Source organism: Rattus norvegicus, chromosome 4 (genome assembly GCF_036323735.1).
Source record: "Rattus norvegicus strain BN/NHsdMcwi chromosome 4, GRCr8, whole genome shotgun sequence".
NCBI lineage: Eukaryota > Metazoa > Chordata > Mammalia > Rodentia > Muridae > Rattus > Rattus norvegicus.
This window is the reverse complement of record NC_086022.1, coordinates 58320665-58346531: the sequence shown is the minus strand read 5'-3', so window position 1 is coordinate 58346531 and position 25867 is coordinate 58320665. Positions and strand designations below refer to the sequence as shown.

General features: G+C 43.9%; 2 protein-coding genes across 3 annotated transcripts in view; both read right to left on the bottom strand.

The window, feature by feature from the left end:
* Positions 1-25867, bottom strand: part of Snd1 (staphylococcal nuclease and tudor domain containing 1) — a 399238-nt gene that overhangs the window by 113395 nt on the left and 259976 nt on the right. The window lies entirely within an intron of this gene.
* On the bottom strand, positions 23546-24801 carry Lipogenin. Its single transcript, NM_145790.2, has one exon. The coding sequence runs from the start codon at positions 23997-23999 to the stop codon at positions 23607-23609; it is 393 nt and encodes a 130-aa protein (NP_665733.2). The 5' UTR covers positions 24000-24801; the 3' UTR covers positions 23546-23606.

Sequence of the window (25867 nt, the reverse complement as noted above, 5' to 3'; positions counted from 1 at the left end):
GAAGGCTGAGAGCCACTGCTTCAGTGGATAAAGTCTCTGCTCATGCTACTAACAGCTTGCACAGAGATAAGGCCGTTCCTTTCCACTGTGTCTGCTCGCTCACTTACAAAATGGTTGAACAGACTTCAGTCCTTCTATCAGAAAGGCTGTCAGAGTTGCCTATGGGACAGCTCTGTAGAATAAACACACTGGGCTAGGTTGTTATGCCCTATACTACGACCTAATCTTCCAGGATATATATGTAAGAGAAAAAAAGGTAAGAAACACAACTCTCTCTCACAGACGCCTCATGTGCATAAACATGAACACAAATATACAACACACACACACACACACACACACACACACACACACACACACACACACACAGGACCTTTAAAAGTAAAAAAAAAAAAAAAAAAGTAGGGGGATTAGGCCCTGCCCTAAGGTGGCTCGGTCTCTGTGAGCTCCCAAGGGTCCAAGGTAGTTGACTTTGGTCTTCTTGTGCTGTCCTTGAGGCCTCTGGCTCCTTCAATCCTTTCAACTCTTCCACAAGACCCCCTAAGCTCTGCCTAATGTTTAACCGTGGGTTTCTGCATGTTCCCATCAACGTCTGAATGAAGCGTCTCAGGAGAGAGCTGTGCACTTGTTCTTCATGTGGACCCTAACGACTGGAGCAGGGGCTGTCTCTGATTCTGTTGCCTTTGGATCCCCTTCCCTTACCTGGGCTGCACTGCCTGGCCTCAGTGGGAGAGGATGCACTTAGTCCTGCTTTGACTTGATGTGAGTTGTGTGGATGCTCACTTTCTCTGAGGAAAATTAGAGGTGGAGAGGAGTTCTGAGGGTGGGCATTAGAGCGGGGGTGTGTGGATAGAATGTAAAAGTGAATAAGTAAATTAATGACAAAAGAAAAAAGAAAATAGAAAAACACACATATCTGCTTCCTGCCTTTAATATCTGCCTACCCTTTGCCATTTGGTGAAACACGTTCTTCATTTTTTTGGAAGTACACTGCTCTTTGCCAAAGAAGTCTGCAACCAAGGGAAGTGAAACAACTGTCTGCACTGGTCAAGAGACACACACACGTGTGAAGAGTCATTTCCTTCAGCTTCTACTACGTTCATGTATTCTCCAGCAAACACTTCTGATTTGTAGTCAGCTCGGTTACCCATCACTATTTGGGTTTCTAGGCTTAATTTATTTGATTATATTCATTCCCGCTCCCCATTTTCCTTCCAGCACAGCAGTTCTAACGAATGAGAGAATCCATCATGCTCCCTTATGCAGAGTTTTTCAGTGTTATGCCAGCACTCTCTGGAATTACCTTCCTTCTTAATAACAGTAAGGAAAGGCACACCTTATGTGCACTAATGTAGCTATCAGGTTTTATTTTCTATTAAATGCCATCTTCTATTAAATGCTTATAGGATCACGTTCCTGCCCTCACAGCAGGTGTTGAGACTGCTCAAGCTGACCAGCTTTGAAAGGGAACATAAGCTACCTTGGACTTGAGGTGGGCAGCTGGCTCACGTCACTTGGTAAAATATACTGCTATGCTCCCAAGTAGGTCTCCAAGGCCTGCTTAAAGGACACTGGCATTTGTGCTGAATTATTCTGGTTGAGAAAAATGGGAGAAAAGCCTGTCCCAACTCAGGCACTCTTCCTGCTTCCATAAACCCATGAAGACTCTAAAACTGAAGCATCAGAACAAACAAGCAGGTGATGGCTGGAGAGGAAAGGAGGCTGAGGAGAAGGTCTCATGCTGGTTGCTTTGGCTCTAGATAGTGCTTTCTCCCCTCTCTCCTTTCTCACAAATGAAAGCCCGGCACTTTTTAACAGTAGCAAACAATCAGAAATTTAATGTATTTGTTTTTTATCATCTTGAGGTTTCTTCTCTTTCCAAGCTTGCTTTTCATGTAACTATGAATGGAGCAGTCTGAGTCTGCACCCTAATATCATGTAGCTGTGAATGGAGCAGTCTAAGTCTGCACCCTAATATCATGTAGCTTCATTTGTGTAAGTAAATGTCATTGTACTCACTGTGTGAAAACCTGCAACTAGATATTTAAAAATATATTTAGGTAGCAATGCTCCCTGCTTAACCACAGTTTCAGTTATCAACGGTCATTTGGAGTCCAAATATATTAAATGAAAAACTCCAGAAATAACTCCTAAGTTTTATGCAGCATAGCAGTCTGGGAAGTGTGCTGCCCACAGTCCCGTAGCAGCTATCATGGTGAGCAGCTCTGACTGCTATGTGTTCAAGTAGCTCTTCTTTACTTAGTAATTGCCCCAAAGTGTGAGAATATTAATGTTGACAACTCAGATAAGCCAGAGATGTAGTAAAGTGCTTCCTCTAGATGAAAAAGTCAAAATACAATAAGACATTGAGAGAAAGGGGGGAGGGAAGATTAGAGAGGCTTGAGTCCACATTCATACCGCATTTAGGAAAGTATACATGTTGGCATCCTATTTAGTTATTAGTTATTGCTGTTATTCTCTTATTATACCTGGTTTGTAATAAACTTTACCCTAAGTAGTTATAAAGAAAAGAGTAAGTACATAGAATTTGGTACTTTCTCCAGTTTCATTTATCCACTGTGGGCCTTAGATCATACTGCTTGTGGACCAAGGGAGATTAATGCATATCAAACATTAGTCACTATAGTAACCAAATAGTTTTAATTGTGTAAAGTAGATAAATATGCATTTTGTATTACCTACAGATTTAATAAACTATCTAAAAATAATGCAAGAGTGTGTCTATACACACGCGTGGGTTTCCATGGTCCAAGTAAGACTCTTTCTCAGCAGGAGGACAGAACTGACATTCTACAATGTGCGGCTCTGCTCTCAAATCACTACAGAAGCAGACTTGCCAATGCCAAAGCTTCAGATGGGAAAGAAAGGCCACAATAGGTCCAGAGAAGTCTCTGCCAATGACTTAGCTTCCCTAGGGATTCCCCCAGCTCTGTCTCAGGCTGTTCCAGGGAAGTGAGTGGGCAGGCAAGCACTAAACCTCACGGAGCTTGGATGTTCATTCTGGTCTCACCATCGCATGGCAGCATCTGATATAATCCCTTAAAGACTCTCAGAGCCTAACCCTAATCTCCCACTAAAGTTTCCCTTAGAGAAAATCTGAATATAAATGGAACCTGGTCTGTTTATATTTCACAAATCATAGCAGAAAGGGCACATCGAATACAGATTTAATGCCTATTGTGTCAGCTGCAAACGCTCCTGGACTGTAGAACATAACTGAATTAGAAAAAGTCATAGAACCAGACCGGCTGGACTTTATATTCACTCTTTGTTAATTAACTTCACCTAGGGCCTTATTGCTTGCTCCTCCACAAAATATGTATGTCATTCTTTTCTTGATGACAGTGATGAAATGCTTTCTTTACTCTATTACAGAGGAGTACTTTTTTTTTTTTTAATTAACTTGAGTATTTCTTATTTACATTTTGAATGTTATTCCCTTTCCCGGTTTCTGGGCAAACATCTCCCTAATCCTTCCCCCTCCCCTTCTTATTGGGTGTTCCCCTCCCCATCCTCCCCCCACTACCGCCCTCCCCCCAACAATTACGTTCACTCGGGGTTCAGTCTTGGCAGGACCAAGAGCTTCCCCTTCCACTGGTGCTCTTACTAGGCCATTCATTGCTACCTATGAGGTTGGAGCCCAGGGTCAGTCCATGTATAGTCTCTGGGTAGTGGCTTAGTCCCTGGAAGCTCTGGTTGGTTGGCATTGTTGTTCATATGGGGTCTCGAACCCCTTCAAGCTCTTTCAGTCCTTTCTCTGATTCCTTCAACGGGGGTCCCGTTCTCAGTTCAGTGGTTTGCTGCTGGCATTCGCCTCTGTATTTGCTGTATTCTGGCTGTGTCTCTCAGGAGCGATCTACATCCGGCTCCTGTCGATCTGCACTTCTTTGCTTCATCTATCTTGTCTAATTGGATGGCTGTATATGTATGGGCCACATGTGGGACAGGTCCTGAATGGGTGTTCCTTCTGCCTCTGTTTTAATCTTTGCCTCCCTATTCCCTGCCAAGGGTATTCTTGTTCCCCTTCTAAAGAAGGAGTGAAGCATTCACATTTTGATCATCTGTCTTGAGTTTCATGTGTTCTGTGCATCTAGGGCAATTCAAGCATTTGGGCTAATAGCGCTACACTTATCAATGAGTGCATACCATGTGTGTTCTTCTGTGACTGGGTTACCTCACTCAGGATGATATTTTCCAGTTCCATCCATTTGCCTATGAATTTCATAAAGTCATTGTTTTTGATAGCTGAGTAATATTCCATTGTGTAGATGTACCACATTTTCTGTATCCATTCTAGAGGAGTAGTTCTTACTAGGGAACAGTGTCATTTCCAAAGAGTATTAGGAACTTATGTGAGGAGTTGGGTTATTTCTAGTTGTTGCAGCAACGGTTGCTACTGATGGCTTTTTGGTAAGTAGGGACAGTAATGCCAAGGACCCCAGTATGAGTAGAAAATTCAGTGAGAGTCTGTCTAGAAAGCTGAAGAAAACAGAATGCCTATGCCAGCAACTGTAATACTAGCCTCAATATTGTGTCATGGACCCAGGATAAAAATGGCAAAGGCAGGGCTGGGGATTTAGCTCAGTGGTAGAGTGCTTGCCTAGGAAGCGCAAGGCCCTGGGTTCAGTCCCCAGCTCCGAAAAAAAAGAACCAAAAAAAAAAAAAAAAAAAAAAGGCAAAGGCAGAGGTATTACTGACATCTTTCTGTCATCGTATCCAGTCAACTCTACAGGTTGAATGTGTAGCAGCCAAGACAATCTTCTGTACATCTTTCTCGTCTAGGTGAGGACAGACAGACAGATGAGTGGACACAAGACACAAAAGGGTGGGAGCAGAAAACACAAATGGACTCTTTACCAGGTAGTAAAGGAAGAAATAAAAGTCTACACTTATGACATACTTTCATACCGTAGGGGACTATACTGAATATTAATTAGCAAATTAGCACCGAGTACTCAGTCAGCAAGTATTTAAGACGTTCTACCTACTATGGGTCAAGAATTTAAGAAGTTCTACCTACTATGGGTCAAGTATTTAAGACGTTCTATCTACTATGGGTCAAGAATTTAAGACGTTTTACCTACTATGGGTCAAGAATTTATTTTATGTTCAACAGAACTTATGCTCAAATACTCTATTTGCTTTCTGCATGCGGTACTAGGTGGTGACAGTCCTGGAGATGGGAGCAGGGGGATTAATCATGGCAGGGTTCTGAGGCTTGTTTTGTAATCCTAAAGAGGAACCAGGAAGACTATGGAAAAGGGAACATCTGATCAAAATTGGAGAACTGAGTTATCCAAGGAAAAGCATGAGAAATGCAAAGGTCTCAACTCAGTGGAGTGGGAAGAACTGAAGGCGAGACAAGAGAGAGGGAACACAGGGAACACAGGGAGGGGTAAGAAAGCCAGAGCAGGAACCAGCTTGTCCCACGCTGGGGACAGAAAGCAATTGTTAGCATGGCACTCTGGGATGAATAAATATATAAACAGCTATGTGGATGGGCAAAAAAATGACTGTGACAGAGTGTGTGAGGACAAGGACCCTATACTTGTCAGATCTCTATTTGTGGGCCACTAGTTCAGCGTGAAGACGCGGGCACACAGCAAAGCCTGGGAAAGCTGAACACCCCCACCTGCTCCTGAGCTCGTGGGCTGCTGCTATTAACATCACCACCATCCTAGGTTGCTGTTCAATTAGCCAATTTAACAACAGCAACAAAAAGCCCCACACAAATGTGGCTTCCGATGGCATATTCATTTTTATTAATTGGCTAATTGAGCACTGCTTTAGAACTGCACTGAGGGAGGTAATGTGCGAACATGCTAGCTTGCTACATGCTCTCTCACCATGTATGAGCATTCACTCTCATTTCCGGCCACATGTCCCATGTATGTGGAGAACCCAGGGCCACAGATGGTCCTGACTCTACTCTATCCTCATACCTAATGCCTCTAACATGTCTGCAGGTTTACTCTTGCAGTTTGCCCTTATTTTTGCACTCTGCAGAGGCTCCAGGGAAGTAAGGAGATGGTTGCTGTCTGAGAGGGCTCTGCTTGATTCTTTTCCAACTGCAGCAGGCAGATCTCCACAGAGAACGAGCCGATACTCTGAGCAGAAGCACAGCCAAAACCAAGGAAGAGCATCAAGCAAAGAAGAGACACCATACTCTCCAGGGGCTTCAGATACCTTCAGACCCAAGACTAGACCTCTACTGGGAACCTGAATCACAGATCTGCAGATTCTACTATTAATATCCCTGCTACCTTTGTACTCAAATGCAGAGTGTCAGGGTCTATTCTAGTTTTGTGCTCAGGGCCACCATATATGGCTAGGGCTGGGCTATCTCCTCAGTAAAATAAGAATGAAAATTAAAATGAAAATAGAATTATTACATGTATAAAAGTATTCATTTCAAAGCCTGTAAAAGCAGTAGTGAACACTGAGTATCTACTGAAATATTTCAGAAGACTTTCATATTAAACTGCTGAGTTGAAAAGACTGTATGACTAGAAAGGGATGACGTTTTTAGTAGCTGAACTAAAACTTCAATTTGCTTGGCTCTTTAATTTTTGTTCTTTCAAGAGCTTCTACTGTGGTGGCTTAGATGAGAGCGACCCCAGGAGGTGTGGCCTTGTTGGAGGAGGCGTGCCATTCCAAAGACTCCTGAGAGTCTCAGTGTTTCCTCTCTCTGCCTTGTTGCTGTGGATGAAGATGTAAAGTCAGAGGAAGGAATTTCAATCCCAACACTTCCCAGAATGCCTGCTACAGTCATCAGTCAAGTCATCATGTCAGCAGTCCCTACTCTGAATCAACACGATGGCAGTTGTGACTTCCTAGGAACAAGAAGAGGGAAAGAGATTTATTCGACAAAGGCACTCTCCTAATAGTCTGGCCATTAATCTGGTCAAGACTCCCACAAGGCGGGTGTCCCTCAGGAAGCTGAGACCCCTGAACAGGAACAAGTGCTGTCCTGCTGCCTCTACAGAATTCTGAATAGATTTCACTCTGCCATCCCTCTGTTCCACAGCTTAGAAGCAACAGGACAACTTGGCAAGATACCTTTGAAGAAAAACTACTTTGGATTTAACTGAAGGAAGTTAGGTATAAGGCTACAGGATCATTGTGGTTTCAGTCTCTGTTGTTCTACTGCTCCCTGATGAAGAACAGGCTGAGAGATGCTAGGCTTCCTTGAGGCCTCCCAAGATTTCCCTGTTCAGAGAAATGGTCACTGTAGAGTAAATGACCACCACTTCCTAAGCCATGTCTGAGATAAGATCCTGCCTCCACAGGCCTGGGATTCTGAGGAGAAAAGTAAACTAAGCCAAGTATGGTACAATGTGACAGGAACAAGAGGATTTGTATCAAAACAAACAAGCCAAGGAACCCATGCTTACACACTGGGAAACCACCAAGTATGAACCACAGTGCTCATGCTTGCAATGAGTAGGAGCTAATCTGCTCTTACTGTGCCCGTGCTTATTCTTGGCGCTCAGCAGCAGGTCTGAGTAACTGCTAGTAGGTGTAGCAGCAGCTCTCAGGGACTTTCGAGCCTCTCTTTGCACTTGCTTCACACACGAGGTTCTGGAGATAGGTGTACCCCACCCCCACCTGTATTCAGATGCCCATTATGTCAACTAACATGACTTAAAAGAAGCAGCCTCTTACCCGGTACGTGCTTCTACAGAAGGTGCTTATCCAGTACTGCTCATGCTGTCTGATGCATCCTTCGGATAGCTCAAGCTACCTACAGTGGGGAACCCCGATCTCAGAAAACAGAAAGAGCCACATGGGGGAGATGGGGTAGAGCGCTAGCAGAGGATTACCCATGGGTTTCTGTTCAGCGAGCACTCACAAATGCAGGGTTTACAATGAGGTACACACTGTGAGTGGTTGAACATGTAGAAAAGGTGCAGTGGACAAACAGGCCAGTGACATTCATGACTGTGAAGCATGGTTGGAACAGACAGATTAGACAGAACACATAGAATCTTGAGACTATGCCAGAGGTAGTTCAGACAGGTACCTGATGGAGAAAGAGCCTATTAAGAGCTGCATTCTCTTTTCGTGTTGTGCTATTTAAGTACCACATAATTTTACTACCAAAGACTCCATTGTGCACCCAGTCCCTACTCCCACCCAGAGCCCTGGCCAGGGGGTGAACAGAAGGTGAAGTGGTTTCCCACATTGGTAGTCTGATGCCAAGATGAGTTATGGGTGCACTCTCATCTCTCTCTCTCGAGATAAGGTGCAGTTCTCTGTGGGAGATGCAGACAGATATATATCAGTGCCCTAAGCAACAGAGATAAATGTCATAACTCCAGCCCCTGTCCATAAATACTCAGCGGCGGGAACAACCTTAAACAGCCCACTGTGCCCAGAAGAGGCAGGATTTAGTGGGCTTTGTTACTTGCTCATGTGCTGAAAAAGCGCTTTGAGGAGAGTGTTAAATAGGCACATTACGCAAGCTCATGGACCCAAAATAAATAAGGCATCCTCCTCCTATGGACACCGCCCACACTGAGAGACTACAGGCAGCAGTAGGGAGAGGGGAGGCGTCACAGAACTGCCAGAGCCTGCTCCTGAGCCAGTGACCTTCAAATGGGTCCCAGTGGGGGTGGCCAGAGGGCAGGGAGGAGCTTCTTCATTGGCATGTCCCTGTATAGTCTAGGGAGATTCATTCTGAATCAGTGGTGTTGAAACAAGAGGACATGTGGGTTGCGACCTGCCACCCTGAACCTCCTAGAGATTGATTGGCAACTTCCTAAGGTGTGTCCAGTGGAGACCTCTTGGCTCAGTATCCTTTACAATCAAGGTGACTGTACATCGTTGCCTACTTTTTTTGCCGTTATGATCAGGACAGTTTGTTTCAACTGGCTCATCTCTTCAGATCAATGAAGCTTTTCTGCTCCCTGGAGATGGATATATTAAGTATCAATCATGTACATTATGTTACAATATAATTATACCGACAATTAATCCACAAGAAATACTGCTCTCCAGGTCCTAACTTCTGCCAACACAAATACAAAACTCTCGGAGAGTGGCCATGTGGAAGAAGACAGACTCCAGAGGGAGAGGACCTGGCTAAAACATTCAAGGCTGAAGACCTAAGAGAGAGAAGAGCAGATGGCCTTGCTCAAGTCTCTGTCGACTCTGCTTTAGAGACTTGCAGGTCCACATGTAACCAGAGAAATATAGTCAGGTGGGAATGAGATGGGACACCATCTTATTTTAGTAGACAATACCAAAAGCTTTTGCATCAGGACGTTCACACTTAGCATTCTGCAGAGGTTCATCTATCTGCAGCTAAGATCATCTGTCAGTGTATACCTCCGTATACAGCCCCACGGTTAACTTACTGAAGGTGAGTCTTGTGTAGTCAGGTCTCCAGGACAGTGTATAACCAATAAATACTCGCCAAGGGGAAGGAAAGGTGGCTCTCTACTAGGTCGTGTCACTGGAATACTTGCCCCACCACCCCAAGTAACTTCCAGTCTGCATTTCTTGGCTAGTCTATCTTAGACTGTACAGTGCTTATAGGAGAGTTGACTTAAAAATTAATTTTCAAAATTCATTTATTTGTGGGTGTTGAGTTTTGAACCCAGAATTGCATGCATGCCAAGTAGTTGCTCTACTCAGCTATAACTTCAGCCAAGGCCAATACTGAAAACTAAATGCTGCCTATTCCAAACTTATAAAGTGCCTCACAATCATTGACTGAAGAACTCTGTGCCCGCCCCTCCTCCCCCCTGGTGGCAGCGGGGTAACAGTGAAAAGGCCCAGCTTGGAAGAGCAGCAGGAGACCAGAGGAGGAAATGATGACTGCCAAATTAGATAAGCAGTCGATGAAGAAATGAAACTTAGTAAAAGCTGTTTTCCAATAGCCTCCAACTCACGTAAAGGGAATCTGCAGACAGGACACGGGAAAGATTGCATTGCATCAGAAGCACTTTCCACTGGACTGTCCTTCTCACCGCCCAAATAGGATTCTGACAATAAATCCACTAAGGGGCGCAGTGTGAGGTAAGCTGAGCACACACAAAGCTGACTGAGGCTGAGGTACTCAGTGGTAGAGGGGGCACCAAGCATGCGTCTGATTCCCAGAACCTCCTCAAAGTTTATTTCCTATCCACCTCTCTCTCTTTTCAACTAGAGAGGATTGGGGGAAATAGGGGTAAGAAAAACACGGATAAATCAAGAAGAAATATGCTTAAAACTAAAAAACCTGAAAGAGAAGAGGGAGCCGGAATGCAGTCAGGGGAGGAGAGGCCTCCAGCACAGGGCCTCTGCTCCCACTCGCACACCTTGGTGGTCAGGTAGACAGCCAACTCCTTTCTCCAGCGAGATCCTTCTCTACCAATAGTTTGCTTTTCTTACAGTGTGCTACAGTCACCCAGCCTTGGGAAAAATGGTCAAGAGGCTGTTAACACAGAGAAGACGTTTTACAGGCATCTACATACGTACAAGTGTCCCAGCTAATTACTGGCCTCAAAATATCGGGTATCTGACACTTTCAATTTTGATAAGCAACTTCAGAAAACAAATCTACATCTTTGTAAGCTGTCATGTCAAAAATGAGTTACTAGCACAAAAAGCTACACAAACAGCCATAAAATGGAACATAGCTGCTTTCCTCCATGGCTGACAGATCTGCTCAGGGATCTCTAGAGGCAGTAAAGGCCATGGGGCAAGAAAAATACAAGAGAGCTAAGAGTTCTTAATTGTCTGCCAAACGCTGATAGTTTCACACAAGTTTGCTTGCTCCTGTTCCCGAGCTGGTTCCATCACTTTGCACCTGCGTGGCTGCTGTGCGCTCTCTGGAAGTCAGCGATGAGCTCTATGTTTAGTCTACAATCCTACAGGTCCAACAGTCTCTGGAGACTTAGAAATTCATGTCAGGGCCACAAACACAACTTCAGAACTGAAATACTCAGGGAAGGATATCCAACAGAAACCAAGGCTTTGGTCTTGGCCTTGGATAGGCAGAGGCAGGAGACCCCTCTGAGTTTGAGACCAGCTTGATCTATATACCTAAAACCACAGTCAGAGCTTCACAGTAGGACCCTGACTCAAAACAGGACACCACGACCAAAGCTCTCAAGCAATGAACCTGTAGGTAAGAAAATTTTTGCTTCCTATTTTCTTTTTGGTTGGTTGAGAGCTTAGTCTTTATTGGCTGAGCTATCTCTTTCCAGACCCTGTTCTCTTTCCTATTGAAAAAAAAATGGTGTTGTCTAAGATCAGTAGAATAGACACTCGTATATGCCTATGATCTGTAATGCTAGTCAGATAAATTATTAAGTTTCTGGCTAGCCTGGGCTATTCAGTTGGACCCTCACTTTAAAACAATTAAAAAAGTAAGCAAATTTGCACTTATTTTGTAACATAATTATTAAGTAATGATAACAAGCCAGGGATGGTTAGGCTTGGAGCAAATATAAGCAACACACAAGGAATTTAAGATGTGTTGGGGGGTTGGGGATTTAGCTCAGTGGTAGAGCGCTTGCCTAGCAAGCACAAGGCCCTGGGTTCGGTCCCCAGCTCCGGAAAAAAAAAAAAAAAAAGAAACAAACAAGATGTGTTGGAAAAGACATACTTTAATATATATGGGAGAACTTGAGGGAACATCGGGCAAACAGACAATGGGAAAGGGTTAGTATGTGCTAGGAGTCATAAGAATCTTTAAGAGAAAGGCACTTGAGTGGACTAAAGGTTCAATAGGAGCTACTTCCTTCAACGTAAAAGTAGATTCTTTAATCCACAAACTCAAATAGGACTAGGAAAAGAAATAAAGGCTCGTTGGCCAGATGAAGTAGCTCTTTGCTTTTCCATTAGTACCTAGGGCCATGTGAAGATCCTATCCTATCTTAGAACTGGGACCAGGATTATAGAAAGCCCTCACATCAGGAAGCTTTTACCCATTCGGTCCCACATTCTCATCTCCTGCTTTTAGCCACCAGATTCTGTTCCAAACAAATTGTCTTTATGTCCTAAAAGGACTCCTCCAGCCTATCCAGCTCATCCAACGCGCCCTTTTGAGACATCGTCTCTCTACAAAGCATAAGTTGGCCCCGTGTGTGGTCATTCTGCTTCAGCCTCTAGCGCGCTGTGGTTACAGGTAGCACCATATCTGGCTCCAGACTCCTCTTTTAATAGGGTAAGACAGTTTATCATGAACCTTACTTTCATAACATATTTGGATGTCAGTAGAAACACAGAGCTCTACTCATGAATAACTGAAATGAGAGCTAGTGAATGCGACTACCCATTTCACCCTCCTTGAAGCACTTGGCAGTCAGCACTCACTGTGTTTGGCTATTTTACCTACATATCAGTGTAATCATATAGTATTTTCATCTAGCATAATGACCCCAAAGTTGGTTCATCTAGTTGTAGTTAATGACAGGATTCCCCCCTCCCCCTTAAAAGGCTTCATAACATTCATTTACATCTTGGCTTGTAGCTGGAATTTGGCTACTTTGTGGGCTCTTAATTCCAAATGTCACACAATCGCAGAAACTATCTGTAGCTGGCAAAATCATGCCCTGCTAGAGCATGAAGCAAATCATAATCAGCTGCTGTAGACAACCTAAAGCACCCCATATTCTACATTTGGGATTAAAAGAAAAATATATTCTTACAATATTTCTCTGTTTGTAAAGAAACCAAAATTCTCACTACCTGGATACTATGGGCATGGATAGGGGGATACAGATACTTTTTGAGATTCTGATTTTACTTCTTGGCTATACACCCAGAAGTCCAACTGATAGACTAGATGACAGCTCTATTTTTGAAGTTTTTGAGGCATCTGATGGAGGTTGTAGTATATACTTTGATCCTGATGCAGGGAGAACTGTTAAAATTTGAATGTCAGCTTGGGCTACAAGGTGAGCCTGTGCTAGTAGTATGAGACATTACTTTAAAAAAAGAAAAGGTATCCAAAATTTGAGTAATCTCCTTATCGTCTTCTATAGTACCTGGAACATCTTATAATTCTATCAACAATTCATAAGGGTTCCAGTCTCTCCACAACTTTGCCAACATTTATCATCTTTGGTTTTTTTGATAGCATTTACCATAATTGGTCAAATTCTTTTAAGCCTGTAATCTTATCTACATCTGAGATTGAGTCAGCAGACCACTGCTACAGACAGCGTTGACTGTATACCCTTCCGGGGAGCAAGCTAACTGGCCCATTCTGTTGTTGTTCACAGACTACCTGACTATAGGCGTCAGGGGAGGAAATACCTATCACAGCTCAGCCAGGTCTGGACAGAATGACACACCAGCCCGGAAGGCTTGGCAAAGAGCCCTGCAAAGTGCATCCATTTCTTTAATATGGAAATTGAGATTTCCATATAGAATTTAATATGGAAATACTTCACATGACAAATGGGAAGGTCCAAACAAACTGCTGTGAGTAGGCAAGCTCACTTCTCTGTCTGTCTGTCTGTGTGTGTGTGTGTGTGTGTGTGTGTGTGTGTGTGTGTGAACAAGGGAGGGAAGGCTTAGAGCCTTTTCACTCAAAAGTGGCCATGAATGTTCATATTATGTTCTGTGTGTTAGGAATGCCCTACTCCTCACACACAGGGAAGACGAGCCTGACTATGAGTGAGGCCCTGCACTCCTTGGGGGCCTGGTGACCAGTCCCTCTAAGCTTTCATCCCACATTATACCAAGGAGTCCTCACTCAGCATTCCATTTGTCTTTCAAGCACAGCTAGAAGAACTGGAGCTGGGGAGGCAGCCTCTTCATCTTCTATTCAGCACAAAGGCAGCCCATTAGATAATAAGGGACAGAAAAAAGAGATGGAGCAGCAAACACAGCTGGCATTAGCGCTGACAAAGGCTGAGAAGCACCTTGTCCTCCTCTGGAGGACCTAACCTGCATTTAACCCTGTGCTGGGGCCAGATCGGACACAAGAGGGAGGTCAGGAAAAGGAGCTGGGAACAGAACACGAATTGCCTTCTCAGGATGATGTGTACAACAAGAGCAGATGCCTTCTGAGACACCCAGTGAGTGTCTTTCTAATTCAGGATTTCACATATAGGCACATGCTAGGGATAAAATGCTTTTTTGTTGCCCCCTCCCCCGAAACAAAACAACAATAACAACAACAACAACCTACACAGATTTCTCCCTGGGTTGTTAATTGCTCTGCAGTGCTGCTGGGAGGAGTGAATCTGTTTTAAACGTATAATGCAATAGTTTAAGCTGTAAACGTACTTTCTTACTGTGTATGCACTTCTCATCTCCATGCAAGCATTAAGAGATTAAAATGCTCCTCCTTTAAACTTGGCTCATTAAAGGCAATCTCCCAGCTAAGTATTGAACTTGAACTGCTTTTAAGTTAGATGCAAATAAAGGTCAAACTATTTTACCTCCTTCTGAAGGCTTTAGAGTAAACAAACTTGCAGGAGGTGGGAAAGCTGAATGAACAGAGTTTAACACTCCAAGTGATTTAAGAGAGAGCAGGGATTCATTTCATTGCCAGCTCTGTCTTTCCCTCCCTCCACTTCGAATCTCTTCACAATTGCACTGTTCATGTAAAATGAGTCAGGGAATTCGAAAGTTAAGGTTCTCATGGCAACTGGTAGTCCCACGATGCACATAGCAGTATTGGCAATTACTAATTGGGCTGTTGCTAAAGGTGAAACCTTAAGCCTTAATATACTGCACGTGTGAAGGGTGAAATAGCATCCTAACAGAACTTTAAACCTTTTTTATGTTTTAAAATCTAAAGTCTTAAAGATAAACCCAAGCTCAACTGGGTGGTGGTAGTGCATGCAATTAATCCCAGCACGCAGGAGGCAGAGGCAGGTGGATCTGAGTTTGAGGCCAGTCTAGTTGAAAGGGACAGAGATACACATACACCCAGTATCAGTTGTGAGAAATGTCTGCTTTTTTCCTATCAATGAAGCTAGCTTAGTAAGGGCCAATGTCACACAAAACTTTCCCAGTGAAACTTCTGTTCACCACCCACCCATTACAACTTGAAGGCATGGAGCAGCCAACCTCTCTCTCCTTTTGCTTTAAAAAAACAACAACAACAACAAAAAACAAAAAACAAAAAACAAGTAGCCTCAGCTGGCCTTGAACTCACAGAGATTCACTTGCCTCTGCCTTCTGAGAGCTGAGATTAAAGGTCTGCATCCTCATTGTCTGAACAGACTATGAGGATGGACCACTGGCAAAGGAGGAAAAACACAGAGACCGCATGCACTGGCAGAAGAACTAAGTGAAGGGCTTGGTGTGTTTGCTAGCCACACACGGTTCATGGCACCGCCTTCTCCCATTAAATTTGCTTGTTTAACTTCTTTTGCTTTGTTTCACTACTGAGATTATTCTCGCCTTGTTTCTAATACAAATAAAACCAACAGTTAACATGACAAAGCTATAATCCCAGCCAGTACAGGAGGAGGAGGATAAGAAGGGCTGGCTATGGTGGAGACAGGATTGAAGGAAGCACCTAAGCAGACAGCTCGCCTCAGAGATGCTGTAGGAAAGTCAACACAGCTTCTCAACTTCTCCTGGTGCAGCACAGAAGCTCACTGTCCCCATCTCAGTAGGGCCCTAATTGCTCTTCTGAGGAGGTGGATCAATGACATTAGCATTAGCCCTTGGCTAGCTCACCTTTGAGCTCAGGACACTTTAAGACTGAGCTCTGTCATCTAATTAGAGTGTTTATCTGATGAACCAAGGGAAGACACAAGCTGTCTTCTAAGCTGTCATCTCCTACTCATACCGATTACATTTATGCCAGGGCGAAGATTTAATCAACTCAATTTGCTGATCAGCTGACTTGATTCCAAACTCAAAATGTAAGTGTGAGGAGAGTTATAAGATCAAGGCCTTGAAAATACGTCGGCTACTACTTACTGTAACTTGTACTTCAAGATTTTTGGGGGTGGAGCGTAAAGAAGTGCAGACAGTGAGACTCAGCTATTCGTCTCGTATTCGGCCATCAAGAAGCAGTGGGATCTGGACAATCTTCCACAAAACTGTCCTTTAAATTATTACTAATTCATCTCTCACCTATTTTATACCCAGAACAAGCTTCTATCAGTTCTATTCCTGCTGCAATGTAAAGTAACAATCTCGTCGTACCCCATAGGATCAATGAACAGTGGGTGTGAGGGTGACAGGCTGTGAGGTGGCTCGGCCACAAAGCCCTCTTCACACAGGCGGACAACCGGGTTTGAGTTCTTGGATACTGTAAGGTGGCAATTAAGGGCTGACTTCTGAGAGCTGTCCTCTGACCCTCCCATGTTTGACACTCCAACTACATATGGCTCCCGGAGGCAGATGCTAATAGTGTTTTCACTATTTGCTGGTATGAAACCAAGATCATTCTGAGAAATGAGAAAAGGGCATAGCTGGAGATATATGATGTTATTTAAAGAAATAAACATAACCAATGAAGATGAGTATACTTTTCAACATAGTATTCATTTTAGCAAAAATTCTGGGAAATGTATAGTGAAGTGGGTTAGAAGAGCAAAAATGACAAGAGCGTGCAAAGCTGAAAAAAACCTTCTGTTTAATATCTGGCACCATGAAATTCTAGACAAGGAGTCCAGGGTCTTGGGATATTTGTTGCTAGTTATGCCTTTAAAAATTATCATTGTTGGGGGCTGGAGAGATGGCTCAGTGGTTAAGAGCACTGACTGTTTTTCCTGAGGTCTTGAGTTCAGTTCCCAGCAACCACATGGCAGTTCACAACCATCTGTAATGGGATCTGATGCCCTCTTCTGGTGTGTCTGAAGACAGCTACAGTGTACTCATATTATAAATAAATAAATCTTAAAAGAAAATTATCATTGTGTGTGTATATGTGCATGCACATACCAAAGTGTACAAGTGGAGGTCAGAGGACAACTTTGTGGAGTTGTTTCTCTCCTTCAATAGTCACATGAGTTCTGAGGATAGGACTTGGGCCAGGCTTGTACCCCAATTACTTTACTGGAGCCACTGGCTTGGTCATGCTTTTTAGTGGTCCTGCTGGGAAGTATCGAATTTGATATTCTTCTTTCTCTGGTCAGCTAGCTGTCAGCAGTTTAGAGTCTAACTGTTTATGGTCATCAAGAAATTCTAAGCATTTTTGGAATATCATTAAACAATAAGCTCCAAACTCCCTTGCAGGTAAAAGAATCATTTTGCACATTTCTAACCCACTGTTAATTGAAATATAGCGACTATAAATATCCTACCATATCTAGTGGTAGCAAACATGTTGACATCTAGGACATGCACACTCAATCCACAAGTTTCCAGATAAACCAGTAACTACATGCTATTCTTCATGTTATTATTTCTAGATCTTCCACCCTTGTGAGCACCCAGGGCTAAGAAAGCCCATGCTGGAGGCATGGCAACCATCATCATGTATGGACCATGAAATGGGGAAAAAACCCAAAGCAGAGCAGAGCAGAGCAGAGCAGAGCAAAGCAAAGCAAAGAAAACCCAAGCCAACCCAAGCCAACCCAAGCCAAGCAAAGCCAAGCCATTTCTTACGGATTTGAGCAGCAATCACACCCACATCTTCTGATTTTTACACAGATGGCAAATGGGCCAGTGCGCTAACAATACAGTAACGAATAAAGGAAGAAAAAGGTACAGAGTTTGTCGGGAAAGCAGACCTCTGGATAATTTAAAACCCTATCTTCTGTGTCAGGTAACAAGCATGTACGGTGTGCAAGCTTCTGGGACTGCTTAGCAGCACTGTTAGTCAACACTGCTAACGTTTTTTACACCAACTCTCTCTACACCACTACACGAGGCCCTCTGTTTAACCCCTTTACCACCAAATCAGAAAGGAGGGTTCCCTGGTGGTCAGCAGATCCTGCCCTCTAACCTGTTCTCAGCCATCTATTTAAGCACCACCAGGACCAGGCAAGTTGCTTGGCCTTTGATTAGTAAAGCAGCTGAATAATTTATAAAGGCTGCACAGGGCCCATTAGAAGTGTCCTGGCAGTAATAACTGGCTTAGGACTCTGCTTACTCAGGGCTAAAGTTTAATTTGTCCATAAACACCCCAGCTCATAAACCCATCCCACAGGTCTGACCTGCTCTTTCCACAGTCACATGTCCTAGCCATGCTCTCTTAGGTATGTATGTTCTTATTTGTGTCACCTTATGGGCCAAGAAAACAAATCCAACCTCCAAAATGATGACTAAAACCTGCATCTCCATTACTAGGTTTCCCAAGAGGGATGGATGTCACCATCTTTCTAAGCTTTGTTTTTGGTTTACCCACAAGAAAGGGACTATTCGGTTGGCTTCTAGCCAGCAAGGGCACAGGCAGATGCAATGAATGAGCAAAGACTGGGAACACCCCTTACTGCCTCCAGAAACAAAAGAGGTGAGATCTGTGTAACTGTGTTCATTGCTAACATGGGTGCTACATTCTAAACGAGGGCACATAAAGCGAGATTAAGAAAATGTGCTGCTATTTAACAGGTTAATATACTTTTCTATACCTCAGTTTTCTCATTTGTAAAATAGGATTGTAATGTTAATTACCTCAGAAAGCTATGGCCAGAGCTAAATCTACAACTATAGTAAATACCTACTAAGCAAAAGCTATTATTAGAAGATCAGAACAGTAATGAACCAGAGAAACCAAATTCAACCTACTTATCCTATGGAAAAATAGAGGCCACAGAGGCTAATGTACCTGTTCAGGGTTCTGTAACTTTGGGCAGACCCCAGCATTATTCTGGCTCTCTTGAGACACACCCAGTTTGATCTCTTAGATGTCAGAACTACTATGGCTTTACCAGCCTGTGGGAACATAGTGGGGATAATATGTGTGTGTGTGTGTTTCTGAAATTTTTTTTAAAGATTTATTTCTTATATATTAAGTACACTGTCGCTGTCTTCAGACACACCAGAAGAGGGCATCAGATCCCATTACAGATGGTTGTGAGCCACCATGTGGTTGCTGGGATTTGAACTCAGGACCTCTGGAAGAGCAGTCAGTACTCTGAGCTATCTCTCCAGCCCCTGAATTTTTAAATAATCAAAATGTTACACTGCCCCTGACTCCCCCCCACCCCAACAAAGTGCAAGCACTCCTACGGGGAATTAAGTGGTGACAAGAGCATCTCTGTCTTCAAGCATCTTACAGACTTAAGCCAGAGTAACATGAGAAGGAGATGGATAGCAGGGACCGAAGCATGGAGTTAGACATGCCTTAACTGAGGTCATTCATGCCCGGGTTGGTCTCTAGAAAGATGGTAAACACTAGTTTCAGCATATGCATACATGAATATTCATGAGTACACGGAATAAGAAATTACAGTGGCATTGCCCTCTATGAATTTCACTCTCGGGCTATAATAGAAACAAACACACGACCACTAATGACTTTTTATAAGAATAGACCTCTGCAGGTCTTTGGTCTTCCCTCCCAGGCTATCCCAGTGTAGAGGGGTGGGTTAAGGTAAGACCACCAGGATAATCAAGGTGGAATTCACTTCAGACTCTCTCAGGTGAAGTTCATTTCTTTTCCCTCTTGAGGTTCAATTCTTAGCCCTAGCATTTGTGTTAGGTCCCATGAAATTCTTGCCTCAGGAATCAGATCAGGGGATCAAAGAGCTATTCTTAAAGTCTCAGTTCAGGCCAACTGAAGGAGGGAGTGGAGGCAGAGGCAGGCTACTCACTCCAGCATTTAGCGGCCCTCCTCCACAACGGAGCCATTGAGTGGGTGCCACAATAGACAGCTGAGAATAAAAGGCTGAAGGAAAGCATACAGAGTCCCCTTGCACAGAGTCGGTCATTCATCACCAGGCAAGTGCCAATATCTGGGAACAGCAATCTCAATTTCTGCAAATCCTCCAACCTGCAACAGCTGCTAGTGACTCTGGTGGGCGGCTTTCCTGCTTACTAGAGTTTGCAATACCCAGCCCTGGCCAGGAGCCAAGGAGACATTACTTAGGGTAGAGCCACACTGGCTGCAGTGAGCAGCAACAATGGACTTCACAGCTTATAAAGCAGCTTACAAAGGGCTCCCATGTATTTCAAAAAGCACTCCAGATAGCTGGTGAGAGAAGCTATCTGCACACGCGCAGTCAAGCAGTTTATCCCTAACCCACTTAATTCAAGGTTGCTGGCAGAAGCCAGGACATGTTCAAGGCAGGTACAGAGAACCAGAGGTCTGGATGTCTTGGGGGATGTGGGGACACAGTTAAGGCTTATCTCCTTTCTCTGGAGAACCAGCTCAGCAGGAGGGGGAGTAGCTGGAAGTAACCAGCATTTCAAAAGGACAGCCAATGGATAATCAATAAGAGAACTAAGTCAGGCTAAGGGATTCCAGGGCTCTTTAGTGAGCTAGCTGCCTTGTTTTCATTAGCACCCTTAAGTAGCTTTTGTAAATGTTACTGAGTGCTACCTGGATGCCCACTGCTACACCAGCCAAGTGGACTGTGAAGGTCACACCACCAGCCACACGTCTCCTGCCCTGCCTTACCACCTGGGTGTCTCTGGGGACTACCTACCACTCCTTGCCAAGCAGGTTATCCCGTAAGGCACAGTTTAGTTTCCAGAGAACAGGTCTGCCAAGAAACAAGCCCAGAAACCAAAGAAGCTAAGGACTGAGCGCAGAATGCTTGCATCAGGAGTTGTGCTCATGGGTGGTAAACACTGAATGTAACCAAAAGGGACTTTTCCATAGAAGAGATGCAGAGGTATGAACAATTTCCTATTAATTTTACCTTGTCCATCACCTTTTTAATTTTGTTCAGGTGTTGAGGCAGGGGTGAGCTCAGGCTGGCCATTTTAAAACTTGCTATGTGGCATGGATCAGATCAATCTCAGGTCTTTCTGCCTCCACTTACAGAGGGTTGATGTCACAGGCATGAGACAACTTTACGTTCTACAGTCCAGTTTATGTGGTGCTGGGGATTGAAGTCAGCGTCCCGTTAGGAAAGCACGTATCACACAGTCTACAAGGTCTCAGAGAACCTCATGTGTGTTTTGTTCATAGAAGATGAAGTGAAGGTGTGGTGGAATCAGCACAGCACATGGAAGGACTCCTCGCTTGACTTTGGAACCAACCCATCTGGTCAACTGACTTAAGTGTCTGTCATGCTGGTGTGAATTTCTTAGGGAGACTGAATTAGCCCTGCTCCGGTAAGGTGTTTATAAGCCTAACTAATACAATTAGAAGACACACAGAAGCCTGTATGGGATATGGAAAGTAATGCAGCTCAGGTGCTACTATGTTGAAGAAACCAAAGAAGAAAGAACCATGTCTAGTCCTTCATTCTACTAGGCCTCCTCTCAACAATCGATAAACATGCTCTGATGGTACTTACTGAGGCTCAAACTTATAGCAGGAGGCAGGTCAACGTGAAAGGAGGCTTAAAGGGGTTGGGGATTTAGCTCAGTGGTAGAGCGCTTGCCTAGCATGCGCAAGGCCCTGGGTTCGGTCCCCAGCTCCGAAAAAAAGAAAAAAAAAAAAAAAAAAAAAAAAGAAAAAAAAAAAAAAAGAAAGGAGGCTTAAAATGCTATCTGTCCAGGCCCATGTAATTTCTTTTATTACTTAGTACGTGACATATTATATGCAGCAATAAGACACATTTTATTTTATTTTTGGAAATTAGTGCTAAGGACTGAGTTCAAAGCCCTGCACACACCAGGCAATATTCAACCAGAGAGCACATGGCCAGTTGCAGGAGTCAAGCTCTGAGTTAGTGAATTACAAGCTTGTGGATCACCCCCAGCCTTACAAGTGCTTATATCTTATTTACTCAGGAATTGGTTAGCAGAGGAGAAAAAAAAAACCTTTAGAAAGAAGGAATGGACTTACTCGTACCAACTGCGGAATTTGGTTGCCGACCTGGAATGCACCTGGACTTGCAGTATGCATTTCTGAGCACCTTTCGTGTTATGCTAAGTGTGTAGGGTAAAAGAACTGGTCTTTTACCAAAGAAAGGCCCTTGTAAATCAAGAATTTAAAGAAATAAAATCAGATACTGAATTGTAGGAAAAGAACAACATGTATGCTGACCTATCAGCCAGTGCGAGCTTCTGCCCGCAGTGGCAAGCACCAGGTTAGGAAGCACTTGGGAGAGGCTGGGAAGGCTCTGGTCCCAGTCCATGACTGTGCAGGCTTCATTTGCTTCTTGGGATCTACAAGATGAAGTTTCTACCTACAGTGAGCAGGAGCTGGGCAAGAGGATTTAACTACTGGCACCTCTCAACTTAAGGGGCCTACTCCTGTGCTGGCAGTTTACACCCTAATATGCAGGACAGTGAAATCCAAATGCTAATCCCTTGAAGCCCCACCCCCCATCTCCTTGAGTCCCCCCTGCAGTGCTGAGCAGTAGTAGAGGTGTCAGCAAGTAACCACTGACTAATCCCTCTTTAAAAGGGAGGCTTGGAGCACAGACACAAGCAAGAACAAGTACCTGTTACCACGTCTTCCACCCACTACTCTGGGAGAACAAAACTCTGCTTCCTTAAAACCAAAGCAGGCTGCTTACAAGGAATACCATGTGAGCGAGGAAGATGGTCACGCTACGCAATGTGCCTGCAATGTGCCTATTTTGATTGTTGTTGCTACCATTTCCCAATCAGTAGCACTCACGAGTACGTCTAAACTTGGAAAAGAATAAAAAAAATTCCCCAATAAACAATGAGAATCAAGAGTAAAAAGAAATAGCAGTTTGCTGAAAAAGAGACTAAAATATATCAGGGCCTTAGAGTTATTTCTGCATTCTCTGCACATACAACATCATTCATGAAGAAGGCAATGGTACAAATATAGCATAAATGTCGTCTGCTCTAGCTTGTAATTTAAAATGCAAATGCTAATGAGTGAACTGGTGTATCAGTGGAGTTAATAACCGCATGCCTAGCACAGGGGCTGCATCCAAAACACACACAGAGAAGAGACAGACACCATGTTCCAATTTAAAAATAAAAACACCCAAATTAACCCTAGAAAAATCACTAGCAGATGTACAAGCCCAGGAAAAGGAGGCACACAAGGGCAGGGAGACAGGGACGTCTCTGCTAGTCTCTGACGGGTAGACTTAAGCATCTTCATCCACAGTAAAGGTACGCACAGGAATTCATTGTGTTTATTCAGGACTTCTATTGTAAAGCAGCAACACTGGAATATACAGAAGGGAAGACTACGGGAAGCCAGAAAGCCCCAATGTGAAGTTCTCCCAAGTCCATTCTAGAAAAAAGCCTGTAAGCAGGGAGCCATAGAAAATGCACATCTCATTTATTTTTTTCATAGGCAAAGAGAAGAGAAACTCTGGTTAAACCTTTCTAAAACCTCTAAGTAATTGAAATAAATGGAAAAAAGCTTCAGTAGTGAATGCATTTGCTCAGATGTCTTCCACATATGACAGGGAGTTCTGTGCCTCAGTTTTGCACGTACGAGGCCTATGCCTGGCACCTCTCCACCAGAATGGGAATGTTCCTATTGCTCTGAAATGAGGCACAGCTCCCAGTGCCTCTTCTTCTTCTTCTTTTTTTTTTTTTTTGTTAAAAGATGTATTTATTTATTAATATATAAGTACACTGTAGCTGTCTTCAGACACGCCAGAAGAGGGCATTGGATCCCATTACAGATGGTTGTTAGCCACCATGTGGTTGCTGGGATTTGAACTCAGGACCTCTAGAAGAGCAGTCAGTGCCCTTAACCACTGAGCCATCTCTCCAGCCCCCTCCCAGTGCCTCTTCAATGGTCTCATGCATGGTGAGCCAAAGTCTGTGAGGCCTTCTAAAGGCCAACTGGAGGAATGCACATGGTGGCCCACACTGGGCAACTTAAGTGTGCAGCTCCCACACAAACTGTACAATCCCATGCAAATCCACACCTCAGTTGGAGAAGCCCCAATAACTTTATGAACAAGCTGCAAGGGGAGCAATGACCTGGGGCCGAAGAGAAGGGCCACGACCAATTTATTGTTTAATAATGAACAGATTAAATGATGTGTAGTTTGAAAAGAATACATGAGAGGTAGTTCTCATAGCAACCAAGATATTTCTTATAAGTAGTGTGTACTGTTCACACCAAGATTACTCACTACAAGAAATGTCATTTCTCTTAAAAATAGTTATTAGTTGTTCTATGTATGGATGGTTTGCTTGCATGGAGGTCTGTGTACTATGTGCTTGCCTGGTGCCTGTGGAGGCCAAAAGGGGGTGTCAGATCAGCTGGGACTAGTGTTACAGAGAGTTGTGAGCTGCCATGTGGGTGCTAGAACCAAATTTGTAAACGAGTGCTCTTAGCTGCTGAGCCATCCCCCATCACTCCTTTTAAATTATCAAATTATTTTTTTATGTTCCCTGTCTTACATCCAGGGTCTGCTTCTATTATCCTTTTGGCAAATGGATGGCCCCATAAAGCTGGGCTAGTGGAGAGTAGCCTAATCTGGGTTGCCTTTCCATCAGTACTGGTGGCTGATGGGAAATGCCAGCAAGCTGAGGTAATGGTGTTGAAAGAAAACTACAACAACTCTCTCCTGAAACGGATTCTGAAAACACCACGGAATGCAATGGGCACCACCAGAACGACAGTGCTAGGACTGGACACACGCCAATGGACCTATCAGAACCCTGGAAACGTCCTCTTCACCCTCTGCTGCCCAAAGAAGATTCAGCACGGAGCTCTTTTGGAAGTAGGAAAGCAAGAGCAGGAACTGTAAAGGAAAAAGCACATGGCCTGCTTCTGGCTCATTCTCAGGGCTCTTACTCACTGTGAATGACAGGTTTTGTTTCTACCGAGGATCACCCTCATCTCACCTAACCCAAAACTCTGAACTAGTAAGAACACAAACGCACAGCAGCCTTCTGCAGAGTGGAAGAGTTCAGAAGGAATCTTCTCAGTGACTACCCAAAGGCATTCCAAGGGCCCTTCCCAGAGGAGGATTAGACAATGTTTCTTTGGCACACAGAACCAAGTGAGATGGTATAGGTTGAACAGCATGACTTGGAGGCCACAGAAGTCTGACACACTCCACCAGGGTACCACAAGGAAAAGCCCCTGGCTGACATGACACAGGCTAACACAGAACTGCCATAGGCGCCTTGCTGTCTCCCACAACCCTGGTCATCAGCATCATGCCAAGATAATCGGACTGGTCTGGTTGAAACAATTATTGAGGAATCTGGAAATCAGAATCCTTACGTGTTTCAGCTACAAGGTCTGTGGCTTCCTTAAAGGATGCTGAACAAATTTCATTTTTACTGATGACTTTGCCTTGATCAAAAAGCCTTCCCTCTCCTCTCCTAAAATACTCTATGATATCCTTTTGAGCCCTATGGTCCACCCCAGATTTGGGCATTTCTAGTCTCTTACTAAAGCCTCTCCATTCTCATTGAAGATGAGATACCATTGAAATACCATGCATCAGGGTGCCTTCCCTGCTTTGGCATAAACTGTCAGTCTGCCCCACTGGTCTCTGAATCTAAAACTTGTGGGTTAGCCCTCTGAGCGTCTCACAATGCTTACTTACTGTTACAGACTTTCCAAGTGAGCCTCCTGTTTGTAACTTAAGGTTCTGATTCCCTTTCTCTTACCTCACATTTTGTTTTGAGACTACTCGAGGCTGGCCTGGTAATACGGCAATCTTCCTCCCCTAGCCTCCCATGTATTGGGATTACTGATATGAACCACTAAGCCCAGCTACCTTAGCCTTAAAATATTTGTTCTCCTTTATGTTTATACATTGCTTCCTGCTAGAAGGCTCCAACTTTATCATGCATTTCTATCTTCCTTAAGATGGCGCCCAGAGGACAGAAAATACTATTAAATAACCATGCCAATGAATGTCTCAAAAGTTATGAGGCAGCCCATTCTGGGGCCGATTCCTGATTTAAA

Excerpts from the sequence above, each read along its gene's own strand:
- Lipogenin (NM_145790.2), bottom strand. The coding sequence starts at position 23,999 with ATGTATTCTTTTCAAACTACACATCATTTAATCTGTTCATTATTAAAC.